Genomic DNA, 17,844 nt, shown 5'->3' with positions numbered 1-17,844 from the left:
GAGTCTTGTTCGAATCACAACGCTGTAAATGATACACCCACGTACTACAAATACAAATAATCACCAAATACAAATTGCTACATATAATTGCTATATATAATAAATAATTGCTACAAATACAAATATAAATACTGTATTAATTTATATTTGAGAAAATTCCTGTTTTGAATGAACAGCATGTAAAAATTTATGAATGCGTCTGTGGGGTCGACCGGTGGATGTAATGGACTTGAGTCGAGGACAGGGTGCTGTAAACAGCCCGTCCTCCAAACAAAGACCCAAAAGTGATTCCATGCACCAGCCATACCTTGTGCTTATGAATAAAAAATGGTGTACACACAGCTCAAAACTGATTTCGTTCGAACAATTCCGGAACAAGTGCTTCACCGACGAATTTTGTTCAAACTACGATGCTGTAAATGCTTCACCATGCACTACAAAAATAAATAATCGCCAACAGAACCTAAACACCTAACCTAACCTATGTCTATATATGCACATTATGCTAATATTTTATAATATTAATTTATATTTGAGAAAATTCCTATTTTGAATGAACAGCATGTTAAAGTTTATGAATTCATCTTTGGGATCGACCGGTGAATAGAATGCATTTGGTCTGAGGACGGGTTGGTATAAATGCTTCATCTACGTACCACAAATACAAATATGTACTGTAATCACCAACAGAACCTAAACACCTAACCTAACCAATGCCTAAATATGCACAGTATGCAAATATATAACAATATTATTTTTTTTTTTTTTTAATAGGGAAGGGAGTACCACCTCTGGCTGGAAGAAGGGGGACCCATAGCCTCGGAGGAAACCACACATAACGCATTGGAGGGAATGTAGGTCCCCTCCAATACAGTTTCTGTGTGCTTTTCTCCTACCACCCCCTTCCCTTTTTTTTTTTTATAACAATATTATTATAAATTTGAGAAAATTCTTTTTTGAATGAACAGCATGTTAAAATTTATGAATGCAATTTTGGAGTCGATCGCTGGATGGAATGAACATAGACTGAGGACGGGTTGGCCCGAGCAGTGCGTCTATGTAGGCTCCCTTCCAAGGAACGGCATGCATGCAATCATAAATTCTAGGACATGAAGCTTTGCCACAACCCAGTGACAGGCAGAAAGACGGGATCCTTCCAAGAATGCCTGTCACCCTGATGTGATGGGATCACGTCAGGGTGACATTCATCACATCAGGATGGCTTGGAAACAAAGTACACAATTAGGGTGGGGTTGTGTGCCTGTATATCCACCCTACCCGACATTTACCTCCCCATAATGTAGCTCAACACTGGAAGACAGGTCACAGCAACTGATCAAAATGCTATCTCTACAAGCACTCTATTATTTCTCATGATGTAATGCTTGTATCCATTTGTGGGTTGGAGCAGGTGTTGTCATGTCTGGCAGCATCATTGGGAACCCTGTCAGCTGGAGCTGTCAATGGGTGGTCAGCAGGGGCACTGCCCTCCCTGGATGCTGACCCACACATCCAGATGGGCACCTCAAACAATGCCTGGGTAGGTATGTACAACCCTTACAAATTTTGTCATTATGTTTTAGAATGAAGATTAGTTAATTTCAAGTATTTTTAAAAAAGAATTTTTATGCATTTTAAAATTTAAAAGAACTTACTACTTAGTACAGTATTTATATACACGACAGCTAACCACTCCCCCTGATAATGCTATTTGACTAAAGTGCTAAAACAGAACATATGAAAATCTATTATCCAAACTAATTTTGAGCTAATCATACTCTATCAATATAATGTTCATGGAGAGTGACAAAACAAACACTGCAGCTTCACACAACAGAGAACATTAACCTGTACTTTATCTAGTTACAGTACTAGCAAATGCTGTCATTGTTAACAGCAACAGTAATATTGAAGAAGTGCACAATTTGTAATTGAAACGATGGCTGCCAATGTACATAATCAGTTCCTCCCCAATTACCAGAGGGGAGAGTGCCTCATTACTCGGTGTACATGTATTTACGGTACATTACCAGGATTCATTTTTGTTACTAATACTAGAGACATTAAGCATATGAAAACCTACACCTGCTTATTGAACTGAAATGGCCCTTGACATGCCCGAAGAGATCGTTTTAATAATTTTTCGAGATTCACTGCCCATCAGTCAATTTCTGATAATGGGGCAAATATTGAGCTAGCCGAGACCTGCCCCAGAAATATTTGTAACAATTGTGGAGTACAGTTCAAAGAAGCCTAATTAATGCTGATTTATCTGGTGACTTATTCCAGCTAAAGCCTTGTGGCAAGTTAGATTTTCTGGGTGAATGGTGAGGATAGTGAAACCTTATCTTAAAATCCTTCACTGGTAAAAATTAAGCTTGTAGGAATGGGCCAAAACAGGCTTTCGTCCTATATTTTGGTCCCCGGCGATGGCGGAAAACAAATGGGAAGAGTTTCTTTTACCCTGATGCCCCTGTTACCTAGCAGCAAATAAGTACCTGGGAGTTAGACAGCTGTTACGGGCTGCTTCCTGGGTGTATTCACCTAGTTGTACTTGCGGGGGGTTGAGCTCTGCTTTTTCAGCCTGCCTCATAACTGTCAATCAACTGTTACTAAAAAAAAATTTTCACACACACACACCCCTAGGAAGCAGCCTGTAGCAGCTGTCTAACTCCCAGGTACCTATTTACTGCTAGATAACAGGGGCATCAGGGTGAAAGAAACTCTGCCCATTTGTCTCTGCCGACTGCTGGGATCGAACCCTGGTCCCTAGGTCCACGAGTCTAGAGCGCTGTCCACTCAGCCAGCTAGCCCCTGGTGTGTGTAATTACCTAAGTGTAGTTACAGGATGAGAGCTACGCTCGTGGTGTCCCGTCTACCCAGCACTCTTTGTCATATAACGCTTTGAAGCTACTGACGATTTCGGCCTCCACCACCTTCTCACCTAACTTGTTCCAACCGTCTACCACTCTGTTTACAAAAGAGAATTTTCTTATATTTCTCCGGCATCTTTGTTTTCTTAGTTTTAATTTATGACCTCTTGTTCTTATTTCCGGGTCTCAGGAATTCTTCCCTATCAATTTTACCAATTCCTGTTACTATTTTGTACGTAGTGATCATATCGCCTCTGTTTCTTCTATCTTCTAGTTTTTGCATATTTAATGCCTCTAACCTCTCATCATAGCTCTTGTCCTTCAGTTCCGGGAGCCACTTGGTGGCATGTCTTTGCGCCTTTTCCAGTTTGTTTATGTGCTTCTTAAGATATGGGCACCATACAACTGCTGCATATTCCAGCTTTGATCTAACAAAAGTCGTGAACAATTTTTCTGGTATTTCGCCGTCCATGTATTTAAAAGCAATTCTGAAGTTAAAAAATGTAGCATAAGCTCCTCGCACAATGTTCTTAATGTGGTTCTCAGGTGACAGTTTTTATCTAGAACCACCCCTAGATCCCTTTCTTTGTCAGAATTCTTTAAAGATTTCTCACATAATTTATAGGTTGTGTGGGGTCTATGTTCTCCTATTCCACATTCCATAACATGGCATTTATTCACATTAAATTCCATTTGCCAGGTGGTGCTCCATATACTTATTTTGTCCAGGTCTTCTTGAAGGGCATGACAATCTTCTAGGTTTCTTATCTTCCCTATTATCTTAGCATCATCAGCAAACATGTTCATATAATTCTGCATTCCATCTGGTAGATCGTTTATGTAGACAATGAACATTACCGGTGCAAGAACTGAACCCTGTGATACTCCACTTGTGACATTCCTCCAATCCGATACATTGCCTCTTATTGCAGCCCTCATTTTTCTATCAGTTAGGAAATTTTTCATCCATGCTAGAAGCTTACCTGTCACCCCTCCAATATGTTCCAGTTTCCAGAACAACCTCTTAGGTGGAACTCTGTCAAAAGCCTTTTTTAAGTCCAGATAGATGCAGTCAACCCAACCATCTCTTTCCTGTAAAATCTTTGTTGCTCGATCATAGAAACTGAGTAAATTCGTTACACAGCATCTTCCAGATCGAAAACCATACTGTCTGTCTGATATTATATCGTTTTTCTCCAAGTGTTCTACCCATTTAGTTTTAATTATTTTTTCCAATATTTTGACTATTACACTTGTCAATGATACAGGTCTATAATTGAGGGGGTCTTCCCTGCTGCCACTTTTGTAGATTGGGACGATGTTAGCCTTTTTCCACACATCAGCTACAACTCCTTTACACAGGAATGACTGAAAAATCAGGCATCCCTGTGTGTGTGGGGGGGGAATAGTAGTTAATAACAGTTAATTGACAGTTGAGAGGCGGGCCAAAAGAGCAAAGCTCAACCCCCGCAAGCACAACTAGGTGAATACATCTCAAGCAAATTAATACAGTAGCAACTCTTGATTAAAGCACACATGTGGACTCTTAGTGTGTACAATGCCTTAATTTCTAGTCATCTGAATAATAATCACAGTAATATAACATGGTTCACACCATGGCAGAGAATTTACAGGAAAAAAAGGATTGATATATATTTTGTTGAAGAGTAGTAATAAGGAGGTTCCTGCCCCACTTGTCTTTGGCCTCCCAGCTTGTCTGTGTCCTAACTCACAGTAGGCCTATTCCCACAAATTAGATGAAAACAGTAAGTCAATGAAACAAGAACTATTTAAACTTCCCTGAGAGTTCATGGACTCAAAGCTACATACTGTACAAGGAAATGCAGTGATCGATGGACTGTGAGCAAATCACAAGATCAGTGTAGAGGAATTATACTGCTACAGTAACTACTACATTGCCAACATTGTGATTCCAGGCTATACTACTACATTGCCAACATTGTGATTCCAGGCTATCTGGCTTTCACTAAAACATGACCAAATATCCTAATAAGTTAAACATAATGCTCATAAAACTGGCCAGTAATAGATTATTTGTGGCTAGAGCAGGCTGATAAAGCATGCTCTTTATGGGTTGCCACCCCATGAAAATGTTGGTAACCAACTGAAACTCCTATTGATGTTATATGCATATAAATCTGCGCCTATATAAAGAGTGCTGACATAGCATCAAAGTTTGTGATAACCAGGTATTAACCATCAATCACTTATTACTAAATTCTTGACAGTGCAGGACAATAAATTGACATAACGATTACCGTCAGATTAACACTATTTCTCTGCAGTCTTATCCATCAGCTGATATCTGAGCTGAGTGCCAATTTGGTTCTTTAGTCCTAGAAATACTAAAATCAAACAAAAACCACTATCATTTGTTCCCCCTTATCAGAATTGTTATAAATGTACTATATTGCTGAGGTTAGTAGTCTTGTCTTATACGATGCATACACTGTGGTTTAAATTAACCAACTTAAGAATGTAGCCTTTCCCATACAACTGAGACCCTATTGTGGAATAATGATTTATCATTCTATAATCTTTGAACAAGTTACTAGACCAGGTAGTAACCGGATAATGGCCTCTCCTCACCAGTGGGTATTGTTGCCCTGGGAGCCATAGTGGGAAGTACGGTAGCTGGTCGTGTCACGGATGTACTGGGCCGACGCAAAACTATCCTTGCCAGCTGCCCCTTTCTGTTTGCTGGCTGGATCATCATAGCACTGGCCTCCAATCTGGGTCTTGTGCTCACTGGCAGAGCTTTGTGTGGACTTTCTACTGCTTTCTTATTTTCTGCAGTACAAGTAAGGGGAACAAATTAATTTTGTACTTCAGTGAACTAACTTTACTTCAACTTGCTAAAAGGCAAAAAATATTTTGAATTGTTGATTCCTTAATACTAAAATGAGACTTGCCAAACTATTCAACAATTTACAGATGACATTTTTATATAAAAAACAACTACATGATATGCCTTACATAAAATTCATAAATTATTTAGTTAATTTTAATAATAAACAACATTTGTCTTAGAATTTAATGTACTGTATGTCGTTCAGTAAATAACCATTTGTGTTGCAGGTATATTGCAGTGAAATTCCTGAGGGAGGGATAAGAGGTCGCCTGGGAGCTGTGCCGTCACTATTCGTCACCCTGGGCGTTGTCTTAACATATGTAGCTGGAGCCTGCTTCTCCTGGCGCACCAGCTGCTATATCTGCGCTACTCCTTGTGTTCTCACCTTTGTTGCCATCATCTTTGTTCCAGAGTCACCACATTGGCTATTACTTAGGGGAAAGAGAGATGATGCTGAGGTAGCTCTTAGACGGCTGAGAGGACCAAACTACGACTTGACAAAAGAAATCACCGAAATGGAAGCCAAAATAGTATCAGTGGGAAGAAAACACGAACTCGGCGAGCTGTGGCGACCACGTACACGAAGACCATTCTTAATAGCCCTTTTCAATATGACTCTTCAACAAATTAGTGGGGGTAATATTCTCATAATGTACACAGGAAACATTTTTATATCAGCAGGTGTTGCAAACCACAACATGGCCATTGTGTACACAGGTTTGGTTCAAATTGCTGGTACACTTTTGTCAGTTATACTAATGGACCATGCTGGACGTCGGCCAATGATTGTGATTTCTACTGCTGTAATGGGCATATCAATAATCATGCTTGGGATTTATTTTTACATGATTAATGTAGTGGGTGATCTGTGGCCAGGGTGGGTGCCACTGACCACAGTACTGGTGGCAGTCTTCGGGTACTGCCTGGGGTGTCGCACCATCCCCTTTCTCTTATCTGCCGAGCTCTTTAACACTACCATCAGGTCTACTGCCAATAATGTCACTTTCTTCTACAACCGCATCCTCAACTTTGCTGTCATACAGGTGATTACTTTCCAAGTATCTTTCAATTTAGTAAAGTTATGTCATATTACATACACATAATGATATTCATCACTGAAGAGATTATTGATACTTTAATATAAGATATAAAGCAATTATTTAAATTTAAAGATGAGATATGAAAATATATAAAATACCAGGCAATTCTTCAAGACCAACACAAATCTCCTACACACACTAAAGACTAGCATGCACTAAACAACTGTTATTTACAAATTAACATACTATGTACTGTGTGATATCTTGGTTATCTTGAGATGTTTTCGGTGTTTAGCGTCCCCGCAGCCCGGTCCTCGACCAGGCCTCCTTTTTGTTACACTCCCCTCAGGAAGCAGCCCGGTCCTCGACCAGGCCTCCTTTTTGTTACACCCCCCCCAGGAAGCAGCCCGTAGCAGCTGTCTAATTCCCAGGTACCTATTTACTGCTAGGTGAACAGATGCATTAGGGTGAAAGAAACTCTGCCTATTTGTTCCTGCCTCCACTGGGGATCAAACCCAGAACCTCAGGACTACGTATGCGAAGCGTTGTTCACTCAGCTGTCAGACTCCATGATAGGATCATGACTACACACATTTTGAAGCATTTAACAGGAGCACTAACTTCAACAAGAGCACAGGCACACACTCATGCGCGCGCACACACACACGCACACACACACAGTGTACTCACCTAATTGTGCTTGCGGGGGTTGAGCTCTGGCTCTTTGGTCCCGCCTCTCAACCGTCAATCAACTGGTGTACAGATTCCTGAGCCTATTGGGCTCTATCATATCTACATTTGAAGCTGTGTATGGAGTCAGCCTCCACCACATCACTTCCTAATGCATTCCATTTACTAACTACTCTGACACTGAAAAAGTTCTTTCTAACGTCTCTGTGGCTCATTTGGGTACTCAGCTTCCACCTGTGTCCCCTTGTTCGCGTCCCACCAGTGTTGAATAGTTCATCCTTGTTTACCCGGTCGATACCCCTGAGGATTTTGTAGGTTGTGATCATGTCCCCCCTTACTCTTCTGTCTTCCAGTGTCGTAAGGTGCATTTCCCGCAGCCTTTCCTCATAAATCATGTGAGTGTGTGTGAGTGTGTGTGTACTCACCTATTTGTACTCACCTATTTGTGCCGCAAGCACAAATAGGTGAGTACACACACACACACTTAGTAATTTTAACATTTTAATCTTAGTAACACTTAGTAACACACTTAGGTAATTACACACACACTAGAGACCAAAAGACACAAAAATGGAATCAATACAGGAAGAGGCCGAACCCCCAAACATACCAGCGATACAAAGATGCGAGAAACAACTACACGGCAGTGAGGAGAGAGGCAGAAAGAAATTTTGAAAAAGGGATTGCAGACAAATGTAAAACAGAACCAGGTCTATTCTATAAATTCATAAACAACAAATTGCAGGTAAAGGATAATATTCAGAGGTTGAAAATGGGAAATAGATTCACGGAAGATGAAAAGGAAATGTGTGAAACACTAAACGAAAAGTTCCAAAGTGTGTTTGTACAAAATGAAATCTTTAGGGAACCAGATACAATAAGAATTCCAGAGAACAACATAGAGCACATAGAGGTGTCTAGAGACGAAGTGGAAAAAATGCTCAAGGAGCTCGGTAAGAACAAAGCAGCTGGCCCAGATGGCGTTTCACCATGGGTTCTGAGAGAATGTGTATCTGAGCTCAGCATTCCACTTCACCTGATCTTTCAGGCATCCCTGTGTACAGGAATCGTAGCAGACGTGTGGAAACAGGCTAACATAGTTCCAATCTACAAAAGTGGCAGCAGGGAAGACCCCCTCAATTATAGACCTGTATCATTGACAAGTGTAATAGTGAAAGTATTGGAAAAACTAATCAAAACTAAATGGGTAGAACACCTAGAGAGAAATGATATAATATCAGACAGACAGTATGGTTTTCAATCTGGAAGATCCTGTGTATCGAATTTACTGTTTCTATGATCGAGCCACAGAGATATTACAGGAAAGAGATGGTTGGGTTGACTGCATCTATCTGGACCTAAAAAAGGCTTTCGACAGAGTTCCACATAAGAGGTTGTTCTGGAAACTGGAAAATATTGGAGGGGTGACAGGTAAGCTTCTATCATGAATGAAAAATTTTCTGACTGATAGAAAAATGAGGGCAGTAATCAGAGGCAATGTATCGGAATGGAGAAATGTCACAAGTGGAGTACCACAGGGTTCAGTTCTTGCACCAGTGATGTTTATTGTGTACATAAATGATCTACCAGTTGGTATACAGAATTATATGAACATGTTTGCTGATGATGCTAAGATAATAGGAAGGATAAGAAATTTAGATGATTGTCATGCCCTTCAAGAAGATCTGGACAAAATAAGTAGATGGAGCACCACTTGGCAAATGGAATTTAATGTTAATAAATGTCATGTTATGGAATGTGGAATAGGAGAACATAGACCCCACACAACCTATATATTATGTGAGAAATCTTTAAAGAATTCTGATAAAGAAAGAGATCTAGGGGTGGTTCTAGATAGAAAACTATCACCTGAGGACCACATAAAGAATATTGTGCAAGGAGCCTATGCTATGCTTTCTAACTTCAGAATTGCATTTAAATACATGGATGGCGATATACTAAAGAAATTGTTCATGACTTCTGTTAGGCCAAAGCTAGAATAGGCAGCTGTTGTGTGGTGCCCATATCTTAAGAAGCACATCAACAAACTGGAAAAGGTGCAAAGACATGCTACTAAGTGGCTCCCAGAACTTAAGGGTAAGAGCTACGAGAAGAGGTTAGAAGCATTAAACATGCCAAAACTAGAAGACAGAAGAAAAAGAGGTGATATGATCACTACATACAAAGTAGTAACAGGAATTGATAAAATCGACAGGGAAGATTTCCTGAGACCTGGCACTTCAAGAACAAGAGGTCATAGATTTAATCTAGCTAAACACAGATGCCGAAGAAATATAAGAAAATTCACCTTTGCAAATAGAGTGGTAGACGGTTGGAACAAGTTAAGTGAGAAGGTGGTGGAGGCCAATACCGTCAGTAGTTTCAAAGCGTTATATGACAAAGAGTGCTGGGAAGACGGGACACCACGAGCATAGCTCTCATCCTGTAACTACACTTAGGTAATTACACACACACACAATTAACCAAATTGACAGAGAGGAATTCCTGAAACCAACAATTTTATGAACAAGAGGACACAGATTCAAGCTAAGAAAACAGAGGTGCCAAAAATATTAGAAAATTTTCTTTTGCAAATAGAGTGGTAGACGATTACAACAAATTAAGTGAGAAGTTGGTGAAAGCCAAAACCGTCAGTAGTTTCAAAGCGTTATACTGTATGATAAAGAGTACTGGGAAGAGGGGGCACACCACAAGCGTAGCTCTCATCCTGTAACTATTTAATATACACTTTGATGCTCTGGGCGCACATGCATCACACTACCCCGGGTGGGTTTGGGCATTCCGCGGGAGCGCGCGGTAATTGTAAAAAGTGTAAAATCTTTTCAACTTTGTTACCTCAATTCTTGTCCTAGGTTTTTCAATTTGGTATCATTGTGTTTGCAATAGAATTCTCTACAGGACTAAAGGCATATGAAGTCCAAATACCCAGCGTACTATCCGCAACAAACAGAGAATATGAGAGCATGTTACCCGGGAGCGCGTAGGACCGTTAAAATGTGTACACTCCTTTCACTTTGGTCACCTCAATTCTCGTCCCAGGTCTTTCATTTTAGTATCAATGTGTTCGTAATAGATTTCCCAACAGGAATATATGCATATAATGTCAAAAACAGCGGCACCCTCCACCCGCCGACAAGATGAAAGTTACCAGAAAGAGAGTGCTGCACCACCCCAAGGTGCCTCTCATTACAATAGAGAGCGGTCATACCGAAATGTGTATACTCTCTTCAACTTTGTCATCTCAATTCTCGTCCTAAGTTTTTCAATTTGGTATCAATGTGTTCGCAATAGAATTCTCTACAGGACTAAATGCATATAAAGCCCAAATACTCGGCGAGAAAGTGAGAGTGTGTTACCCGGGAGCGTGCAAGAGCAATAAAATGTGTACTCTCTTCACTTTAGACATCTCAATTCTCGTCCTAGATCTTTCATTTTGGTATCATTGTCTTCACAATAGAATTCCCTACAGGAGTATATACAAATATAAAGTCCAAAACCCCGGCGTCCCACCCACAGCAAACAGAACGTGACGGTGCGTTACCGCAGTGAGCCCTAATAAAGAGCAATAAAATGGGTATACTCTTTTCAACTTTGTTACCTCAATTCTGGTCCTAGGTCTTTCATTTTGGTATCATTGTATTTACAATGAAATTCCCTACAGGTGTGTATGCATATAATGTCCAAAACCGGGGCATGCCCCTCCTGAAACCGTTGCCAATTTGCCGCCAGAAATCACACAATGCTGCGTCATTACCGGACCAAAGTGTTAAGTAATTACACTTAGGTAATTATGAGCACCACCACCTAACAAGTTCAAAACCATATAACAGGAGCACCATTACCTAAGAAAAACACCACTGCCTATCTGGAGCACCACCACCTAACAAGAGCACCACCACCTAACAAGAGCACCACCTGCCTAACAAGAGCACCACCACCTAACAAGAGCACCACCTGCCTAACAAGAGCACCACCACCTAACAAGAGCACCACCTGCCTAACAAGAGCACCACCACCTAACAAGAGCACCACCTGCCTAACAAGAGCACCACCACCTAACAAGAGCACCACCTGCCTAACAAAAGCACCACCACCTAACAAGAGCACCACCTGCCTATCAGGAGCACCACCACCTAACAAGAGCACCACCTGCCTAACAAGAGCACCACCACCTAACAAGAGCACCACCTGCCTAACCAGAGCACCACCACCTAACAAGAGCACCACCTGCCTAACAAGAGCACCACCACCTAACAAGAGCACCACCACCTAACAAGAACACCACCACCTAACAAGAGCACCACCTACCTAACAAGAGCACCACCACCTAACAAGAGCACCACCACCTAACAAGACAACCACCACCTAACAAGAACACCACCACCTAACAAAAGCACCACCTGCCTAACAAGAGCACCACCACCTAACAAGAGCACCACCTACCTAACAAGAGCACCACCTGCCTAACAAGAGCACCACCTACCTAACAAGAGCACCACCACCTAACAAGAGCACCACCTGCCTAACAAGAGCACCACCACCTAACAAGAGCACCACCTGCCTAACAAGAGCACCACCACCTAACAAGAGCACCACCACCTAACAAGAGCACCACCTGCCTAACAAGAGCACCACCACCTAACAAGAGCACCACCTGCCTAACAAGAGCACCACCACCTAACAAGAGCACCACCACCTAACACAATCACCACCACCTAACAAGACAACCACCACCTAACAAGAACACCACCACCTAACAAAAGCACCACCTGCCTAACAAGAGTACCATTACCTAACAAGAGCACCACCACCTAACAAGAGCACCGCCACCTAACAAGAGCACCACCACCTAACAAGAGCACCACCACCTAACACAATCACCACCACCTAACAAGAGCACCACCTGCCTAACAAAGGCACCACCTGCCTAACAAAGGCACCACCTGCCTAACAAGAGCACTGCTGAGCTGTGCACAGTTCACTTGCAAGTTCACTAAAGCTAACCCCAAAAATAATCCATACATGTAAAAGTGCCAGGAAGATGAAGACACACAAAGGCTGTAAACTGCAACATCGCAAGTGTTTGAGGAGAGTAATACTCTACAATAATATTCCAGGAATACAAGGAGGGAATGATCACATTAATGAAATGTCGATGTACCTATGAAGCATGACACCCAAACTACTGTACCCTCATTATAATGTATAAAAAATAATCTCTCTTTATAGACAGGTATCTTCTAAAATCATACAAATCAAGAAGTGCATTACATAGGCACACATGAATATATACATATATGTGACTATGCATATACATCCACATAAACAAAAGTTATATATAAATACACACTTGATACAACACGTGGTAACACAAACACAGCAATCTCTATAATGTATATTGTACAGTACTGTATTCTGAAAGTTATTTATATTAAAACATGTTCTCTTTAAACAGACATTCCCATATTTTGAAGAGTCAGCTGGAGCATACACAGTGTTCTTTGTATTGGGTGGACTGTGTCTGGCATGCTGTGGCATCTCTCTCATCTGTGTTCCGGAGACCAAGGGAAAAACTCTAGAGCAGCTTCAGGAGTACTTCGAGAAAAAGTCTACCTCAACACCAGAATGTAAAGTTAATGACAAGAAGATTCAAGAGCCAACAATAAGTTACAATGATGTCACCAGCAAGACCAGCAAAAGTTTAATTGCACCATCCTCTTGTACTCTTGTGAATGAAAATGTTACAAACACCTCTAGAGGATTATCAAGTACCTGTACTAAAACAATAGTACATAGTGAAAAGGGCAAACAAGATGAGAGTTCTGTAGAAAGCACAAAATTATAAGTAAACACCTTTGACAGTTGAGGAGAATGTGCCAGCAGACATTCCTCAAGTCCACAGTATAGAAAGCACAATATATTACCCACCATATTACATCCTTTAGTCCTCATATGCCCATACATGCATATGGATATATTTTTCTTGTGTTTGATATCAACATTGTATTTTTATATAATCTATCTAGTTTTAGTAAATTAATCAATACTATATAAATGAACAAATTAATTTATTAATAAAAACTGAGTATTTGTGTACAACTTTTTTATGTGTATGATACAGTACCTCAAATAAAATTCCTAAGTATTGAACTTAACCTTATTTTCTTTAGTTTTAATAGTATCTTCCAATGTTTTGAGGCACAGGATTTACAGGATTAAAGGCATATAATACAGGATTTATGTGATACAAGAGGCAGAGTATGGCCAGAATCCCATGAGAAATACCATCAGCATCCTTCCCCAAGATACAAGAGATTTATGTTGATCATATGACTGAAAACTTTGCAAACACAACTACTGAGGAAATTATGCTTAAACTCATTTGGAAAGTACCGGGTGTCTCACATGTGATTATGATTTTTAAATACAGTACTATAATACGGGCTGTAGATGGCAGTTTATCTGATAATGTATCCTATTGGGGCCTTCTACTGTGTAAATTCACCTAGTTGTGTTTGCGGGGGTTGAGCTTTGCTCTTTCGGCCCGCCTCTCAACTGTCAATCAACTGTTTACTAACTACTATTTTTTTTTCCACACCACACACACACACACCCCCCAGGAAGCAGCCCATGACAGCTGACTAACTCCCAGGTACCTATTTACTGCTAGGTAACAGGGGCATTCAGGGTGAAAGAAACTTTGCCCATTTGTTTCTGCCTCGTGCGGGAATCAAACCCGCGCCACAGAATTACGAGTCCTGCGCGCTATCCACCAGGCTACGAGACCCCCCGTAGTGTATAGTGACAAAGGGACCGTGCACACTATACTTTATAAACCTTAAAGAAATTATCTACATACAGACATGTTAACAATAAAAATGTTTACTTATCACAATTCACTTACACTTCTACTGCAGGTGTTCTTGACTTTACCTCTCTAGCTAGCAAAATGTCACCTGAGAAATTAGAGAGAAGAATTAAGATTGTGGTACAGTATATGATAGGGTAGTAGTCACTAATGGAGGCTGCCAGTTTTAAAAATACTGAAGTGAAGTGAAAATGAAGGGAAGTGCATCAATACAAAAAACCAGCGTTGAATGTAATGAAACACCATTTTCTGGGTGAACCCCATAGGCTCCCTGAAGCTATCGTGCTCCATTGACTAATGCCCCGGTCTATAATGTATGAAATATTAGACCGGGGCATTAGTCAATGGAGTTCAACCTACCGGGGACCACGAGCCAGAACCTGGGGCCCCCTCAGAAATGTTTCAGGGAGGAATGGCCCTGAAAAATCCCCTTGGTTGGGGGTTTCCCTTATCTGCCATTGACCAGGGTGAGGCACCCAGAAAGCTAGACATAACAAAACAAATCCCCCATGGTAGGAAAATTACAACTAAAAACCGAAAAGAAAGGTAGAACTCCCCTCCGATCCCAAGGAAACAAGCAAACAATTAAACGTCACACTCCACTGCCACGCCGCTCGTTCGCACATCCCTTCCCTCCCCACGCAGGCTACCCAGCACTCCAGTTTGGAAGCTAAGCATCAAACAACGTGAAAAACTGCCTACCAGAGGGAGGGAGGGAGGGTTGCTAAGGAGCCTCCAGGGCTCACCCAGATAATGGCATTTCATTACACTCAATGCTGGTTTTCTGTGAGGAGCCCCTACGACTCACTGGAGCTACATACCCAAAGATAAAGAAAAGAGGGACTTACCCCAGAGGTGTTCCCAACACGAAGTCGAGACAAATGGCTGCAACCTGTGACCCAAAGCATCACAGGAACGTTAACTAAATAACAGGCGACCAGGACCCTATTCGACCTTCAAAATCCCCGTGACCAAATATCAGCTCAAGACATGTTGCCAACCACAGCAGCCAATGCAGCACACTTCCTAAGGTCATGGACACAAGGATAGACCGCAGGCTGGCTAGACTTATAACCCTGTGGACAACCTGGGAGACCCGAGCCCTGAAACAGGGAACAAGAGAAACCGGATCAACCCAATGGGCATCCCCAGCCACCAAAGCCGAAGCGCGCAGATAACGGCAAAGGGCAGCAAACGGACACAACATATGATGCACCCCTGGCCTGATCAACCATGCATCAATGACCCAAAGAGCCCTCTGGACCACATTAGCTAATGAACTGGAGTGCTGAGTAGCCTGCTCAGGACACACTACTCTTAAGAGTATGCAGTTTGTTTTCAGTAACAGAACACCAACAACCCTGCCAACAGGCAGGGTTATTCATGGAGGAATGAATAACTGGGTAAAAGTTGGAAAGGAATACCTTTACGGGAGGTGTGACAAGTGCGGATAGCTTCCTTAGCGGTAGCGTCCGCTGCTCATTTAAAGACACCAATATGGCTGGGAACCCAGCAAAACTCAACTGTCTTAAATCTACTGGAGATAAGAAACAGCCAATGTTGAATCTCAACTACTACCTGATGAACTGGATTAAAGGACTCCAGAACCATGAGGGCACTGCGAGAGTCAACTACAACTACAAAGGAGGAGTGACAGCGAGAAAGCAGGAGACGAAGAGCATAAGAAAAAGAGGTCATAGATTTAGGCTACGGAAACTTTTGCACTTTTGCAAACAGAGTGATAGACGTTTGGAACAAGTGAGAAGGTAGTGGATGCCAGAACTGTTAGTAGTTTCAGTGTCATATGATGAAGAGTACTGGGAAGACAGGGGCCAGATTCACAAAGCAGTTATGCAAGTACTTACGAACATGTACATCTTCCCTCAATCTTTGACAGCTTTGGTTACATTTATTAAACAGTTTACAAGCATGAAAACTTGCCAATCAACTGTTGTTATTGTTATAAACAGCCTCTTGGTACTTCGGAGCTCATTAACTGTTTAATAATTGTAAACAAAGCTGCCAAAGATAGAGAAAAGATGTATAGGTTCGTAAGTGCTTGCGTAACTGCTTTGTTAAACCAGGTCACCACGAGCATAGCCCTTATCCTATAACTACGCTAAGATAATTATCCTTTATAGCCAAGTTTATTTTATAGACTATAATCAGTGACTGTTCTCCTGGTGAATGTCCTTAGTGCCTGGGTGTCCCTCATGATTAATTATCAAAAGCCGACAAGGGTGCCATATCTTATATGCCTGCTTGACCCTCCAATTTATTCACTTAACTGGGACTACCAGGAGTGTGCAATGAGATCCAACGAGACTACCAGGAGTATATCACACAATCCACTGAGACTATTGGAATTAAGTCCCAAGATCCATTCAAACTACTGGGAGTATGCTCAAAGATCCATTAAGACTAATCAGAGTCTGTCCCGAGATTCACCGAAACTTCTGGGAATATATACCAAGATTCACCTTGACTATGAGTACTGTATGTTCCAAGATCCACAAAACTACTAGTAGTATGTTCTGAGATTCACCAAGACTACTGGGAATATATCCCAAGATAAACAGATACGACTGGGAGTATGTCCCAAATGTGGGAATTTTATCATCATTAGCTAAATCATTCATGAGGTCACTGCTGGAATGGAATGAACAAACACCTTCAGCTAGATTGTAATGAAACCCCACACACTTCTCAAAAGATATATACCTTTTACCAGCAGTTTATCACCATATTCACTGTACATTATAATCAAAAGATGAAGAGAGCTAGTTCCATTAACTAAGGTGCCATCAAATTAATTTTAAACATTAGTCATAGGGATTATTGTTGGTGCTTTGCATTTTAACAGAATCATGAGTTGTGTCATTAACAAAGTCACATCCCTCTGATAAGACAAAATCTAACTCAGCTGTTTTGTAGATATGTTCGGTGTGGTCTAGGGCACACACTTCCGAGTTCACTGCAGATGCTCGTGGAAAAGGTGTTGTGACTGTCAACCAGGGTAATTTTCCTCCTTTGGACACAAACTCAAAGTCCTATATTCAGGGCTGGTAGGCATGTAAAATATCTTCTAGTATTAAGCTTGATCAAGATGTCAAATGAGAAAAGCAGAAGAGGTCTGCTACTTGTCATAGCAAGTCTGCAAGTTTCGGCAGGATAACAATCGTACATCTACTCCTAGCCAAGTTCTAGTAGCAATTGGTTAGCCTGAACGAGTTGTTGCTCCTCGAAAGGCTGGCATGAGAATGAGCGAAATCTTGTTGCTTCTCTACAGGCTGGTGCGAGAGTGAGGGAAAACTGACTGGTGTGGCATCTGCTGACCTGGCCAGCTGTGCCTCAGGTACTTGGTCGGTTTAATCTTTCTAATTATTAAAGTTATGCTATTATTCATGTCTCAATAAAGATATATCACTTATGATTATATTAAATTACTAATGAGTTACATTATGTTGGTTTGTGGACAAT

General features: G+C 41.3%; 1 protein-coding gene across 1 annotated transcript in view; it reads left to right on the top strand.

The window, feature by feature from the left end:
- Positions 1-13,656, top strand: part of LOC123757952 (facilitated trehalose transporter Tret1) — a 22,245-nt gene extending 8,589 nt beyond the window's left edge. The window contains exons 2-5 of the mRNA XM_069338785.1: positions 1,412-1,544; positions 5,487-5,695; positions 5,973-6,788; positions 12,952-13,656. Of these exons, the coding sequence (XP_069194886.1) occupies positions 1,412-1,544; positions 5,487-5,695; positions 5,973-6,788; positions 12,952-13,341 (1,548 nt within the window). The 3' untranslated portion in view covers positions 13,342-13,656. The remainder of the gene's footprint in view (positions 1-1,411; positions 1,545-5,486; positions 5,696-5,972; positions 6,789-12,951) is intronic.
- The last annotated feature ends 4,188 nt before the right edge of the window (positions 13,657-17,844 follow it).

Source organism: Procambarus clarkii, chromosome 40 (genome assembly GCF_040958095.1).
Source record: "Procambarus clarkii isolate CNS0578487 chromosome 40, FALCON_Pclarkii_2.0, whole genome shotgun sequence".
NCBI classification, from domain to species: domain Eukaryota; kingdom Metazoa; phylum Arthropoda; class Malacostraca; order Decapoda; family Cambaridae; genus Procambarus; species Procambarus clarkii.
Note: the sequence above shows the minus strand (reverse complement) of the source record. Positions and strands in the feature narration are given on the sequence as shown.